The sequence below is a fragment of the Typopeltis vanoorti genome, chromosome 13, assembly GCF_054136105.1.
Source record: "Typopeltis vanoorti isolate ZY-2024b chromosome 13, IOZ_Tvanoo_1.0, whole genome shotgun sequence".
In the NCBI taxonomy this organism is placed as follows: domain Eukaryota; kingdom Metazoa; phylum Arthropoda; class Arachnida; order Uropygi; family Thelyphonidae; genus Typopeltis; species Typopeltis vanoorti.
In genome coordinates this window covers 87,941,815-87,959,014 of record NC_143561.1, presented here as the reverse complement: position 1 = coordinate 87,959,014, position 17,200 = coordinate 87,941,815, and the positions used below count along the sequence as shown (strand labels likewise).

The following is a 17,200-nucleotide window of genomic DNA, read 5'->3' as shown; positions in this document are numbered from 1 at the left end:
TATCTCAAGCTTAGTTTCCAACTTTCTGATTTTGGAGGAGAAAGTATCTATCATAGTATTAAGCTGTTGTTCAAGGTTTTCAACTCTTGCCTAGGTTTAGTAGCTGTTTTATGGAAGGGAAGCACATCGTACAGAAGTAGGGCTGATTGAGATCGGTAAAAAAGCTTTATCGCCGATTCATCTATTTTCGCACAGGAAGTATGCAGACAGTTGCAACAGAAATCGCACATTATTTATGGAAGGGAGGCACATTGTATAGAAGTAGGACTGGTTGAGATCGGTAAAAAGCTTTATCGCCGATTCATCTATTTTCGCAGGAAGTATGCAGCCAGTTGCAACAGAAATCGCACATTATACTTTTTTCTTTCTTTAACTTCAGTTTCACAGCTGCAGCACCTTCGTGATGTCATTTGGTTTGTTGGTGATCGGCGACGCTCGGTGACGGGACTAGAGGTAATCTTCCTTTGTTGCCGCCATCTTTACTTTGCACGGTAGGCAACCCTTTATCAATTTAAATATCTCAATCATTCCCCCCCTCTCTCATCCTTCTAATCACAAGGCTTTGCAAACTACATTCCTGCAATCTGTCCTCATATGCCACATCCCAAAGACCAGTTACAACTTTAATTAGTCTTCTCTGGACCCTCTCACCTGATTTTTATCTTTCTTCCAGATTGTTGGCAGGATGTGTTTCTAGGTAGTTGTTAAATAGTAACAAAATTCAGATTTTGGTGTATATGGGCCAAATACACAAGTCATCTAGTTCTGCAGCTTTTCTGTATTTTAAGGACTTCATAGCCATGCCACACTGTATCATATCAAAAGGTGAGCTAAAACTGTTATAGTTCTTATTTTCCTTTTCTGTTTCTTAATGGAGTCTTTCTATGGTGCTATATTTATATTTACTTTGCCATTTTTAGTAAAAGATGCACTAGCTGATCAGCACTAACCTTAGAAGAGTTATCTTTTCTTTTACAAAATATGTATCTCCAGATATGGTTCCATGCTTTCCTGCTGTTAGTCATATTCAGTGCTTCAATCTTTTGCTCTCACTTCTTGCATCTGGCCTCTGCCATTGCAATGGATAGATTATCACCAGATTATTACTGTAATATTTAATTTAATGCTATTTAATCCTCCAGTATTTGTGTTGTTCCTCTTAAAATGTGTTTTCTTGATATTTTCTGCTGCATCTTAATGAAGATGGGATAATTTTAGGGAGTTGGTGCATTGGTGTGGTGTTAATTTTTTCTTCCAAATTTGAATGAATTTTTTTAAAGCTGTTAAGGAAAGGAACAAATTGAATTATATAGATATTTTTCTCCTAAAGATTTCATCTCAGAAATCTTTTACTGGGAGACAGTTTTAAACTGATAGTCATTCAAGCAAATGTTCTTTTATTGATATTCAAATAAATTTAGAATGAACTTAAGAAAAATATTGTACAGTAGCAAACAAATTAAACTGAACATTCAAACTTTAAAGAAAAATTTTAATTTAGCAAAAAAAAATACAAAAATTAAACTCTTGGGGGACCTCCCCTCGATGAGTCTTGATAGACTTTGTTTCTTAGGAAGGACCTCCTACGATGAGTCTTTTGACTCCATGGAGGCTTGGATGATAATAATAATAATAATAACTTCAACTTTACCTAATAATTTATATGTGCTCCTCTATTCCTAATAAGTTCATTAATTTGCTTAGGCATGGATTCTACCAATGTAAAACACATTTTTCTTATTTCTCTCATCTTTTATAATGGATCATAAATTAATTAATTATCCTTTGTATCACAATTTAATTTTCCAAGTCTCTTTTTCACTATAGCCCACAAAATTTCTATTGGGTTAATGTCAGGAGGAGTTACCTGGCCACTGAAGCAGTTGGATGTTGCGATTTTTGAGGAACTCTTTCACTTTTTTTTGAAGTGTGGCATGGAGCAAGATCCTGTTTGAAGATGAGTTTTTTGTGTTTATGGATCTATGGGACAACTCTTTTCTGCAATATTTTTATGTATTGGTCACTTTTCATCATACCGTTAATAGGCGCAAGTGATCCTGGACTGTCATGTGTAAAATAACCCCTGGAACACCTTTTTAGCTGGGTGTTTAGGAGCCTGTTGAAGGTGAGTGGTAGAAGTCTTCTCAACCACTGTGGCTCATCCACAGTGAGTGGCTGAGTCTTCTCAGCCACTTGCTTTCCTTAGACAAAGAAATGGCTCTCATCTGGGAATATGACCTTCTTCCACTTCTCAACAGTCTAATCTTTGTACACTTTTGTCTATTGGCGCCTCTTTTTCTGCATGGCCTTCATCAACAGTTGTTTCTTGTTTGGTCTGTGGGCAGTCCTTGCTTCCACCAATTTTTGATGAACTGTCATGTCAGAAACATTAATTCCACTAGCTGCCAAATCTCAGCCACTTGGCATTTTCCTTTTCTGTCAGGAGAAAAGGTACCTGTCTTTCTAAGCCTCTTTAAAATTGCATTAATAGTACATAAACCAACACCACACACATTGGCAATTTGTCTTTGAGTCGTGGATGTGGAAAATGAGAAAGAGTACATATTTTTTAATGCTTTCTTGAAGATGTATCCATTTTATAGCTACAAAAATGGATAAAACACTATGAATGTCAGCTTGTTTACACTATTAATAAACATCGTAGACAGAGTTAAAACACACAGCATTCGACCAAAATGGTGAACTAAGACCAAAACTGAAAATAGTAAACTGAAACCAAAATTATTGTGAACTGGAACAAACCAGAAACAAAAACTTGAAGAAAATTTGGCTTGTTCGGATTAATTTATTTGCTACTGAAGTACTAAATAACATACCTTAAATAACAAGAAACATTAACATTGTTTCTTGTTAATTAATTTAGTACAACTGGTATCCTGTGGTATCTACATAGGTGTTAATGGTTTGTTTTTATTTAATGGTTTCATGTGACCTTCAAGGACATTCTACTCTTGAGTGTGTGCATGTTTTGACATCAGTGTTATATAATATAAGCCTTGCTTTTGTATTGGATTTAACAGACATGACAGAAGTCCACAATATATTTAGTCATGTTGTAATGCAGTTGCATAAATGGCACATCAACAAAATCTGCTAAACATATAATTAATAGCATATTTCATGTATTCAGGATGTGTCAGAGAAGACTCTTCTCGAGAAAATATCTTATCACCCCTAAACCCAAAATGGTGTACATAACATGAGCAAAACAGAAATAAGACTACTTCAGTAGTTTTCTTTACAGATTTTTCACAAGATGAAGCAAACCTATATGACAAAGTGGTATCATACTATCAGCTGACAGACTTTCTTGATAAGACAGTGTGAGTTTTGAGAAATTCCCACTGATGATCATTTGTTGCTAGAATTATCACTGAAGTAGGTTGTGTTATAGATTCCTATATTCCATAAAAGACCAAAAAAAAAATATATATATATATATATTCTTCTTGGCTTTGCGTGTTAGGCAATTGTTTGCCTGTAACATTTTCAAGGGTTTAAAAAGTCTTCTACTCATCCCCTGTGTCTTCCTCTTGATCGATGTCCCTTTGGTTTATATTTCCAGGCAGTATTTGGCCATTTGTCCTCATTCGTTCTTTTTACGTGGTTTTTCCAGTTCTTTCTGTAGTTTGTGATGTCTTCTGTTAAGTTAATTATGGATAATTGTTTTCTTATTTCTTATCTTGTCTATTCTTTTATAGCCTGTGAGCGGCTTAGGAACTTCATTTCTGCAGTTTCCAGAAATGAAGTTCCTAAGGATTATTCTAAACGTCTGTTTATTGAAGTGTCTGTTCAAAGTTCCAATGACTGCTAGGAATTTTTGCTTTTTATATGCAATGCTGATTTCTCCATTGGGGCTTATGTAATTTCCTAGATATGTAAATTTGTTCACTTGTTCTATTACTTTGCTGTGAATGACTAGTTTGCATCTTTTAATTTCTTTACCTTGAAATGCTATTGTATTAATTTCGTTTTATTTATTGAGATTTCATGTCATACTGTTCTATTGTTTTGTTTCAAAACACATAGATTTTTCTGTAATTGGTCTTGATTTTCAGCAAAAATAACTTGATCGTCAGCATACAAAAGGCTGGTTAATTCTTTATTTCCTATTTTAATTCCTATGATTTTGTTTTTCCTTCACTCTCTTGAAATTTTTTCCATATATATATTGAAAAGTATTGGTGATAATCCACTACCATTAATGAGACCTCTATTGGCTTTAATTTTTTTTTGGTGTTTCATTATTAATTTTAATATAGCTTTCTTCCATTATATTTGCTATTGCTTTTGTGGTTTGAGGTGGAGATTTCAATTCATACAGTATACTGATTAATTTTGTTCTGTTGATTTGATCATAAGCTTTCTCATATTCCAGGAAGGCCATATATATGTTGGATACTTGAATAAAATTTGGCTTGTTCGGATTAATTTGTTTACTACTTTTTTACACTCAAACAAATTCTATTCATTTTCTATAATTTGTTTGAGTGTAAATGTGGGATCTGTGCAGGATCTTCCTTTCCTAAAGCCACATTGTTTTTCTCCAATAATTTCCTCGGCCCATGGTGTTAATTTACTTTTAAATATATATACTTTTATATATATATTGAAGGTACCAAATAATTTTATATAAACTTGGTTTTTAATCCTATTTTCCAAGTGAGCAAACAGACAAGTAAGTCAAGTTTGTGCCTGAGGCAACTCATGGTAGTGCCACTCTGGGCAACTCGTGGTAAAGGGGGATTAAGCTCTGATCACTTTCCTTAGTATTTTCCCCTTATTGTAAAGCACATCCCCTTGCGGAGATGTATGATGCTATGCATTAAAGGCAATGGTCACTACCATACAGGTTTCGACCTTTATTGAGGTCTCGTCAGTGGGAGCCAGACCTGACAATGCAAAGGTTGAAGTAATGCAGAGCTTCTTATGAATTTTACCAAAACAAGTTGCTACAAGGTGCTTTGACCTTATTTAATAAAATCTCAGGATGAGAGATGTAGAAAGTTTTTTAACTTGGGTATATTATGTATTCAAGATACCAAGTAATTTTATATAAACTTGGTTTTTAATCCTATTTCCTAAGTGAGCAAAACAGAAAGTAAGTCAACTTTGCGCCTGCACGTATATGTGCACGTGCAAATTTCACTCTAGCTGCTATTATTATATATAAAATTCAGAAGTTTATCAGATTTTCTTAATGAATTAAAGACTGGTTCATTTATGTAACTGGTATATTAAAGGTCACTAATATTTCAACATAAGATTCATTGTTATTAGTGACAATCTTGGACCAGCTATTTCTGAGTGGTTACTTTTGGATATTGAATTACCCCTTGGTCTCCAAAAAATTAGATAGGGCTATAACGGCCTCACTACCACATATAGAGAAATAAAACGCATTAGTATATAGTGAATTCATGGTTGCAGCAATTATGATTTCTGTAAATCACATGTATTATTATGTAGTATGCATTTTGACTTGGGTTAGTTTTGTATAAACAATCCAGTTCCACAGCACTGTGATAGAATAGTCAAATAATTTTAGAATAAACTTAAGAGAAATATTGTAAACATACCTTAAAAAACAAGAAACCTTAACATTTAATTTAGTATAATTAGTATTCCTGTGGTTTCTACTTAAGTGGTCACCTTGAGTGTTAACGGTTGTTTTTATTTAATGGTTTCATATAGTGGAAAAGATAGTGCACTTACTTGGAATTCTCCACAGAACAAAATGTGAGATTGGGGTGGTTGGAGAAATGCCAGGCAGATGGTATGATATAGAAGAGAAAGAAGTGGGAAGGTGCAAGGGAAGAGAAAGCAGAGTATGAATGGTTGAAAGTGTGAGAAAAAGGATTGGATTTTGTACAGTGGTGCACTGATAAGAAAAGTGTTTGAAGAGAGTGTGACGAAATTTTGTTTTCTTGGTGCCAAGATTAAGGACGTTAGTGATGCTGTAAGGATAAAATGCTAAATGTAGCATCCCAGGTTCGTAATTTTAGCTAAGCAACACAAGGTGTAAAGGAAGTTATGGGATTAAGGGGCTATTGTAGTTTATTTATACTAATGCTAAAAGTATTCAATATAAAGGCGAGGAGATTTTGGCATTACATAGCTTAACTTGGCCAAAGTTAGAGGTATTAGTGAGACTTTGTTCACTGAGGATGATATAGTCATAGGAATAGAATACAAAGGATATATATAGTATCTTCAGAAAGGAGAGGAACGGAATGGGGGAATACTAATGATAGCATATGAACTGAAGCAAAAAAAGAGTAGAAGAGTACATCAGGGCAGTTCATTTAAGGCTATATAGTGGCAGATAGAGGCCAACAGGACAAAAAAAAATTGGGAGGAGAAATGGTCACAAGTAGAAGACACACGGTTTGAGATTGCTGGATTTGATCATAGCACCAGAGAATTTAACAGTAGCCAGTTTAGCTAAGCGTCCTCCATTTGAGGAAAATTATCATGTAGTCTTGACTTGGGAGATTGCCAGATATGCAGAATTTTCTGTTAAGGTTATATGAATTATGAAGCAGATGATTATGATAATCTGAGGAGTAAGCTATTAGCAGTATCGTTTATAGGAATACTGATGGGAGAAAAGATGTGGTGAATGGGAGGTGGCTAAGGGGTTTGAAGAAAGCGGTATCAGAATGTATAGAGTCAGAAGGATAAATCAGTTAGGAGTTAGATGGAATAGCATCATGAAGCAGGAGTTGCAGATAAAGAAAAGATTATGGAGGGATTATAAAGAAAAAGATGAGCAGTAGGGCATGTGCACCATTTTTTCTATGTGGCAGTAAATGGAGGAATGACTATGGAAAGGTGATTTTGAAAAGTACTGATGGTGGGGAGATAACAGAAGCAAACCAGATAGTTGAATTACTGAGTGAACATTTTGCAGAGGCATACCATCTAGGATGTGATATTGCAGTTCCAGATATGACAGACTGATGGTAAAATAGAGGTTGAAGAAATGGAAGTGATTAGAAGATTGCAGAATCTCAATGCAAACGTGGTCATGAGATTAGATGGCATATAAGCACATGTATTACGAGAATCTGAAAGGGAATTATCAGTTCCTCTGACCAGCTGTTTAATTTAAGCCTCAGTACTGGGAGGGTGCCAGTGGAACGGGAAGAGGACAAAATAGTCCTACTACGATACAGGAGGTCCCAAGACAGAAGTAGCAAATTATCCAGTCAGCATCTCAGGAGTTGTGGTTAAGTATTGGAGAAATGGTGAAAGAAACTGGGTGGAATAAGAATATGATGCTCAGTGATATTGCTAGACTTTGCAAAGGCATTCAACAGGATTACACAGAACTCTGTTGCATAAATTAGAGCAAATGGGGATGAATATGAAACTGGTGGCTGATGGACAGATATCAGAGAGTGGTTTATGGAGTAGTTAAGTCTAAGAGAAGACAGGTGACTGGTGGTTGTACCACAGAGCTCAAAATTTGGTCCTCTGTTGTTTAATTTGTATATCAGTGATATAAGAAATGATTTGACAGAAAATATTCATTTTTAGTGATGCTAAACTGGGAAGTGTGATGGTAAATGAAGGTGATGCAGAGATCCTGCAGGAAGACTTAAATCGACTAGCAATATAGGCAAAGGTAAATGGCTGCAAGTTTAGTGTGGCCAAGTGGTGATGCAGTGTACTATAGTATATAGTATATAGGCTGTGTACTATATTACTGGAACAGAACTGCAGAAAACTGATGATGGACTTAAGAGTCACTGATCAAGGAACTCTTTTCTGATCAGTGACTCTTAAGTCTCTGATCAGAAAACTGATCAGGGACTTAAGAGTCACTGGGAGTCAAAGTTTAGAGGGCATACCAGAAAGATAGCCAAGACAGCACATCAAATAATATATGGTTGTTGATGAGCATGCTAACAAGTAGAGATAGAGAAGTTATTGTTCCCCTATATAAGGCTCTAATAAGGTCACATCTGGACACCAGATTCTATGGAATGAAGAAGTGGTGGAAAAGATATGGAAGCAAGTGTCAAATATTGTCACAGGTCTGTGTCAATATTTGGAGTCATTCCTCCAAATATTGTCAATGCTCCCTGTGAGAATAGATTGAAGATCAGTGGACCTCAAAACTGGCTGATAGACAAAAAAAAAAAAAAAAAAAAGAGAGGAGACATGATAGAAGCATATATAAGTTATTAAAGGGGTTTATAGGATTGATACTGAAAACTTTTCAGCAGTACATGGCAGGAAGGGAGAGAACAAGGGGTCGCCCATAGTAATTGTATAAGAATGTGGTTAGCATGAGTTTTAGGACTAGATTGTTTTGCTTTGAGAGTGGTGAGTGGAATGGTTTGCTGTAGGGGTTGTAAGTGCTTCATCATTGATTGAGTTTAAGGAAGGTGTGATAGGCATTGTGTGAATAATGGATCTTCCTTGATGAGTTTTTTCCTGATTCCTTGGATATACTTTTATGATGATAATAATAATAATAATTGATAACTTTTACTGTAGATATTACACCTTTGAATAAACTTCCATAACACACAATTTGTATTTTATTGAACTTTTACTCTAAGGAATCCAGATCTACAGTGTTCATAACTTTCACTCTAAATACCTTATTCTGTTGAACTGCTCACATATACAAATAATATGCTATATACAAATAATCCAGATTAAATAGTCTATTAAAAATTGGAATTGTACAGTGTGAATTTTCTTTCTAGTAAAGTTAAGATGAAATTAGATTGATTAATATAATCATCTTATCAACTAACTTTGCTTCTGGCACAGAGATTTTCATTTTCTGCTCTGTCCCTCTTTCACAAAGTTCACCAATGAAAGCATAACTAAATCTTGTTTTTCCCTGCTACTGCTGTGCTGTGGAACAAGCTTCCTCTTTCACTCTTTTCAACAGAACTACGATCTGTAGTAATTTAAGCAAAAAAGCAACTAGTTGTAATCAATTCACAGTTACTGCAGCACTATATAGATTTTGAACCTTTGAAACACAGTGGAGAAATTGCTATAAAAACATATTACAGAGTTAACTAGAAAAAGTTTTAAAAAATAAATAAATAAAAATGGTAAACAAAACTAGGTTTTGTTTGACATTTGTCATTATATTTAACATCAGTAATTTAATCTTTTTTTTATTCTGATTTGCCACTAAATGTTATGCATAGTGCAAAGACATAGTTAACAGTATCAGCATTAATTGTATAATAACAGTTGCTTTGCATTTTTGATGTATTTAAGCAGTGAAATTGATTATATTTTGAACATATAGTATATTATATAAATATGTAGCACTTACAAATTTTTATAAATCATCTAACTAAGTTTACTCCATTGCAATAGAGGACCCCTCTGGACAAGGAGTCCAACTATTTTCGTAACAACCAGTGTTCCTCACAACTATCAGCACCTCTCCAGCCATTCCAGTCAACGGAGGATGAAGAGGAACTTTTCTGAAGGATTATCTTTATCCAAAGAAACATCTGTTTTTATAAATGCTTCCACAGATTCATCATATTTATTAGATGCTTATTTTTTTATCTGCTAAGAACTTAAGAAGAGATGAACTTTAAATATATTTAAAATATGCTCTCAAAAGAATTTTGTGAAAGTATTTGTGATTGTATTAGTTTTTGTGTTGTGTTTACTTGGAGAAAAAAAATTCCCTGAAAACTTCTGTATGAAAAAAACAGTGCTTAATTATGTGCATTATTATTTATTCTATTTTTCCTAGTATTAATTTGCTAATATTTGTTTAGTGGCTTACTTCATAATAAACACTTCCATTTGGTTTGGGAAAGCTCTAATATATATATATATATATATATATATATATATATATATATATATATATATATATATATATATATATATATTCAACTCAGACTGTTCTTTTTTTCTGAAAGTATAAGTTTTAAAAACTATTTTAAAATAGTTTTAATGCCTCTTTTATATTTAATACTTGGATAAATTCATCATACCTACATTACAATATACATAAAGACATGGTGGCTTTTAAATTGCTAGGTGATTGGAAGACCATCAAAATCAAACAGGTTTGTGTTTCTGAACTTTCTGTAGTCTTAGTCATCTAACTAGTGCTTTGTATTTCTGTCTAATTTAATTTATATTCAGTTGAACATAAAATGCTTGTGATTTATAATTACAAATCTAAATATAAATATACATTATTGCATTTTATATTATTATTTAATGTTATCTTATTATATATGATATTATTTATTATTATAAGTTAATATTATTTGTATATTTACTGTTATTATATAAAATATGCAATAAGTACAAATATTTTTTATTGTTCTTTGATAAGGAAATAGAATACTTGTTACTGAATTTTTTATTTATTTTTTTTATTAAAAAAAAATTAATATAAGTATGTGAATCACAGGTAACATAGATACCGGAATATGTGTGCATTCAAAAATAATGTAATAGTAGTATAATCTCCTTTTGTTTTTTACAGAACGGCATTTTCAGCATTAATGTTCTGATGTTTAGAGAACATAATGATGTGTTGAAAGTTTTTTCATTGGGTTACAAAGTAAATTATATTTATTATAAAGAAAGTATATTCTTGTTTATCCTTTATCCAAGTCATAAAATACCTCATGCAAAGTTTGTGCATGGGGTATCTTCATGACTATGCTATTTTTATATAGAAGCAGACTTCACATCAGTTGCCTTAGTAACCATAATTCAAAGCATACTTCCTTTCAGAAATATATATTGCTATTGCATTAAAGGAAGAGTCATCCCCAGATCAGCTTTGACCTTTAATGAGGTCTCTTCAGCAGCAGCCAGACCCAGAAAGATACCAAGCTTGAATTAAAACAGAAATCATATATTTTTCCTGTACAAGTAGTCAGAAGGTTTATCACGTTATTAAAATACTCTGGATCAGAGATAGTTGTAGAAGTATCTTTTTATTTGTAGCTATCAGAGATATTGTTACAGAGTAAATTATACTTGACAAGAAATTATATTCCTAGTGTTTAGGCTTATACATTGATTCTCCAGCATCGTGTTGTTTAAAGAAGTTAACAATGTAGACTAGATAATAACTGAAAATATTTAATGATTACTTTCTGTATTTTGCCGAAGTTAAATCAGCATCTTCAGGGATTAATATACTGGTATTAAACACAGCACATAGGCACACTTCAATAACAATGATAAACAGGAGAGATACAGGATGACCCAAAGTCCTAGAACACCCAACCAAAGCCAATAGGTCGCATAATTATAAGACTTTAGGTCATCCTGTATCTCTCCTGTTCTATCTTTGTTACTGAAGTGTGCCTGTGTAAACATGTTTAATAATAGTGTATTAATCCCTGAAGATGCCAATTTAACTTCAGCAAAATATAGAAAGTAATAATTAAATATTTTCAGTTATTATCTAGTCTACGTTGTTAATTTCCTTAAACAATATGATGCAAGAAATTATATTCTTATTTAATCCTTTATTCAAGTATAAGCAAACAGGGTTTGCACATGAAGGCTCTGCACTCACTTGGATAAAAGATTAAACAAGAACATAATTTCTTGTCAAAAAATAAAGATGAAGCCAGTCTGAGTGATGACTCTTTCCTTAATATACACTTCTGAAGAAAAGTGTGCTTTGCATTATTGGATACTAAAGATACTGATGTGAAGATACTTCATGCACAAACATTGTTTGTTTATACTTGGATAAAGGAGTAAACAATATAATTTCTTGTCATAGTGTGTTGTGTGTTTGCATGATGTATTTGGTAGTCAACATTTTTTTAAAATATTTTTCTAGAATTTTTTAAGAAATAATTTAAAAATGTTATTCTTGTGATATAATTTCAAGAAAATTTTTATTTCTACTCTATTATAAAGATATAAGGTGCTTGAAAGTGTGCATTGTATATATTTTAATTTCATTAAGTTTTGTTATAACTGTCTATAAAACTCAATTTAAGACTGGTTTAAGACACAAATGATTAAATGTAGCTGATAGAATTTCTTATTTAAAGGAAAATATTTATATAAATTCTAAAATACTCATCCTTGGAATGAAACAATTAACTTTTAGAATTTTACTCATTCTAATAGGAAGTTCTTCAATAACACTTGATGAAATTCTCATTCTGTACATAATGATACCAAAGAATAAAAAAAATTCATATCTTGAATAAAAAGAGAAAGACTTCTCTTCAAATTAATATCTAATTTATTTCAAATTACTTTCAATTAAATGTGTAATATATTGTATAGCAGGGAAGTGCTATCATTTTAGGCTATATAAAAGATACATCAATGTGACTATACTGGATTATTAATAGATTGAAAGTGAAGAAAAAAAAATTGGGAAAATCTCATAGCATTGCTTAAACATGTATTAGATTTGTCCCACCTGCTTTTGTTAATCTATCAATTGACATTTTGCACTGTTTGGTATGGTTGGAATTCCATGACAGTAAAAATTGTACAAGATTTTAAAATGCAAGTAGGTTAGTTAAAAACTTGAACTAAAGATAAAAATGATAAATAGACATTAATAGGTTGCAATGAAAAATCTAATATATAAAGGGCTGCATAACTCAGAGGTATCTATATATTATGTCTTGCACTTTCTGATTGCATAACATAAATTGAATTATATCAGAAACTATTCCCCCCCCCTTTTTTTTTTTTTTGGAAGGGGAGCACTCCAAAAAAAAGATGTATAAATAGATGTGAAACATGTCATTTATATGTTTATTAGTTAATTTCCATATTTGTTTTAAGAGTGTTTTGGTTTTAATTTCTTGTTATTGAAGGCACATTTGCTTGCCAAGTTCCTCATTCACAATCACTTTAAATAAATATTAAAGTCACTTTCAAGATTAAAATGAAAAATATAATAAAACGTTCACCACTAAACCTTAAGAATATTCCAAATCGCAACTGCTAGCTTAATTATTAGTTATGAAACATGATGAGGATTTAATGGTATACAACACTGATAACATTCTAATAAAACTAAATTCATTAGCATATTTCATTAATTCATATCAGTCCAGAGAATGGTATGACACCATAAGTTGCAAGAAGCAATGTATACTCCTCTTCTCCATGTACAGCCTGATATATTATAACGGGAACCATTTTCTAATGTGCTCTAGTGTCGTGTTTAGAATATTCCCAGAAGGTACTCCAGATAGGATATTAAAAATATGCTATGGCAAATCCTTCCCATTATGTACATTGTACTTTTTAACAACTTGAGTCATACCATGCTGGAATATGTCCACGAAACTTGGGATCAAATACTGGAAGTATAGTTTTATTATAATCTTACCAAGTATTGTATGTGCCATTAAATCTTTGTCATGTTATGAAAAACAATTGGGATAGGTATTAGTTCTAGGAAGATTTGGGATATCAATGTTTCATCACATTATTCAAAACAACTTTGCATATTGCAGTTTGTCATCATTAATATAAAGCTTTTCAGCATTTGATAATTGCTGTTGGACAAAGTTGATATAAAAAGTAAATGCATGGCTGCAATTTTATTGCTTGTTTACATTCAGAGACTAATCTCAAACTGCTCTGAAATTCATTTTTCATTAACATCTCCAAAGAAAAACAATGTTTGCTAAAAAAAAAAAAAAAAAAAACCTAGAAAAGCTAGTGTCCATAAGTGAACTGATCCACACTGGGAGGTAGTTCATATTGATGTCACAAAGCAAAGTGATAACTTCACTATTTTAATAATGATGCTATTTTAAATTGTACAGACCCAAATAACTCTTTTGTATATTTCTGTGCTAATACAGTGTCTCTCTGCAGCTTTGTGATTGTTATACATATCTGGAAACAAGAGTTCCATTTTTTTTTTTCCTGTTTGATGATCAATTTATAACATTTCTCAGCTAGCATCATCCTAAGATTCAATTTGCCATCAGAATGGAAAAGAGAATCAGATACTGTGCATAGACTTAACGATCAATCATCAAAACATCAGGGTGTGTGTGTGGGGGGGACTGTGATAACCATGTACAACAAAACTTACAATGGATAGATCCTTCTGTTATCTTTTGTTGTGTCAAATAGGAAGACATTCATGATTTCTAATCCTCCTCTCCATGATTTGATAATGGTTTCTACTCTTACTACTGAAATGGTAGTTGAGCATTAAAGTCCATAATAAATTTAGTTTAATCCTTTATCCAAGTGTGAGCAAACAAAGTTTGCATCTGAAAATATCTTCAGGACTGGGTAAAATTTCAGGTGCAAACTTTGTTTGCTCACACTTGGATAAAGGATTAAACTAAATTTATTATAGTCTAACCAAGTGAAAAATAAACTTTCAACAGCTTTAAAGTCCCTTGCTAATACCAATGGATATAGCATTGGCCTTTCTAATGCTCCTACCTTTTTTTACATCCAGAAAAGATAACTCAACACCAAGAACAACATGACTCCTGTTGTTTTATGCCAGAAAGACACTGGAAGAATACTGAATATATGCATCCTATATCATCTATATAATCTTTTAATCTTTCATATTTGTTTTAGCATTTGCCCTAAAGCATGAAAGAAGGCATATATTCACACATTCAAAAAAAAAAAAAAAAAAAAAAAAAAGGAGATAAAAGTCAGACATGAAACTATTGGTCATTGCTCTCACCTCAGTTCTTTTGAAAATAATGAAGAAGGTAATCAAGAGCCCACTTCTTCACTACCTAGAGATCCAGTTAATTAATAAGAGTAGTGAATGGAATCCACCAGTATGGATTCCATCACTCTCAATCTACAAAACACCTCAGCCAACATGACTCTTTTGACACAAAAGAAAAAGGATATTTGACATTTCTAGGGTATTTGATTAGGTCAGACATAAGAAAGCTACTTACTCAACTACCATCTTACAGTTTGCCTTCCATACACTTTGCAACCGATTCACCAATTTCCTCTCTTCTCATTCATTATATATCAAGGCAGATAGTTTCTGATAGTGGAGTGTCTCCCAGGGCTCAACATAAATGACCTCTCACTAACCTGAAATCTTATAGTGCTTAAAACATTCCAAGCATCACAATTTTCAGTAATCAATGCTTTAAACACTGATTTCCTTTCCATTCTCTGATGAGCAAGAAGACAGCCTCGTGAACTTAAGTGCTGCTAAAACATACCCTACTGTCTTCTTATTTCTCACAAGTAAGATCTCACTTCAAATCATCAAATGTCCCTTCTTGGGCTAAATTTGCACTCACTATCCTTTCCTAGAACAACACCCTACACCAGTGGTCGCCAAAGTGGTCAATATCAACCCCCCAGGGGTCGATAGAAAAATATAAGACATCATTGTACGGGTAATATTTAATTCGGTTAACTTGAATTATTTCCATCCTGAATGACAACGCAATTAATAGTGAATCGTGGGAACAGCGACATGAATAGGACCTGTAAGATGGAGCAAGGTCATGAAAATAGTTACAGAGGCCAATCAAGTAGGCCAAAATGACGTATTTACCAACAAGCACCTTTTTTGCTTATCCTGTTATAATTACGTAATAGTAAAATAGAGGGGGTCGATAAAAAGTCAAGAAACTCTTGAAGGGATGGGTCGACGGTCAAAGAAGTTTGGCGACCCCTGCCCTACACCATAACTTCTTCATCCTTCAAAACGTTTGCTGTACTTTTCCATTTAAGATGATTCTTCTCATTTATACAACTGTTAGCACTATTTATACTGTGTATATATATATATATATATTCCCATATCTGCTCATTCTTAGAATGATATTTGAGGTGATAAACCCCCCCCCCTTCCAAATTCTTGATGCACTCCAGAAGAGAGCAATTCAGTTAATAAATGACTCTGCTCTCAATGCTTTATCATAAGTATTCTGTTTCTGGCTTTTCTATAGATATCATCATGATTGTTGTTATGATTAACTGACTACCATCCTTGCATTTTCATTTAAACATCTAAAAACACAAATACTCTTGCTCAACATCCTTTCAAACCAACTCCTCATTCTGCTCTTTCATTCCATCTTTCTCTGTTCTTTGGATCAGCCTTGCAAATGCTGTTTTCTCCAAGAACTACAGCCTCTAGCTATTCAGGAAACACACTAGCTGGCTCTTTTGCCTTAACTACCTATCCACTTATGTGCCACAGGATTTGCAACCTCTCATGCTGGAGATTGGGGGTGGGGGGGAGTTGGCAGAGGATATATATATAAAAGGTAGTTGCAGGTCAAAATCTATAATCTATTATCATTGCATTAAAATACTTGATAAGCCTATTTTACACACTAATAATAATAGCCTTGCCATAAGATGACACCAAGATGAAGGAAGAATTGGATTACTTCAGTATTAACTTTTGAGCACAACTGGGGAAACTGTATCTCATTAGCTTTGCTCCAGAGCCAACAACCATCATCATCATTGTCTTTCTTTTATTTTTATACTTAGCCAGCACATATCCCCCACAACATGGAAGTAAGTCTATATTCAGCCAATTCGGAAAAAAAAGGGGGGGGGAGGGGATAAAGTCTGAAATCAAACTCTCGACCTGTTATCCTCACTTGGATCCACTTCTCAACTAACTTGGAGGTTCACCAATATATGAATTCCAGCATTCAAGCTCTACAGATCTTTTGGCCTACATCATCCACTTCTGAATATGTATGTGCCATGGAAAAAATTGGGAGAAACCTGTGTTTTTGCCCCTGACATTTCCAGAACATTTCATTGGGTCTGGCATCAAGACCTTAATAGCCAGCTTTTCTTTGTCATTCACTGCATTCATTGTCTTGTGAGATGGCTTCTTTTCCCCCAATGTTAGAATATTCCAGGCCTATTCTCTTTCTGTTATTTATAACATGACCTCTCACTGAGCAATAATCTTTTGCATAGTCTTGCTGATAACAGTACACTCCATTCCTCATAATTGTTTGACAAACACTTTGCAATGCACAAACAACCCAAGCTTCAAGATTTCTTACAACCAGTGCTTTAATGAAATGCAAACCTTCATACCATTCTTTAGTCAACTGAAGATAAGCTACACATTTTCAGTATTACCAAGATATAGTTCTGCCTTTTTTCTTGCACAGAGAAGATCTCAGCTTAACTTGTCTTATCTCTGATAATACCTAAATCAGATTTCTCTCTC

General features: G+C 33.2%; 1 protein-coding gene across 1 annotated transcript in view; it reads left to right on the top strand.

Moving 5' to 3' along the window:
• Window positions 1–9,826, top strand: part of LOC150100342 (serine/threonine-protein kinase DCLK1-like) — a 427,047-nt gene extending 417,221 nt beyond the window's left edge. The window contains exon 15 of the mRNA XM_090402717.1: window positions 9,379–9,826. Within this exon, the coding sequence (XP_090258843.1) occupies window positions 9,379–9,492 (114 nt within the window). The 3' untranslated portion in view covers window positions 9,493–9,826. The remainder of the gene's footprint in view (window positions 1–9,378) is intronic.
• Window positions 9,827–17,200: the final 7,374 nt, after the last annotated feature.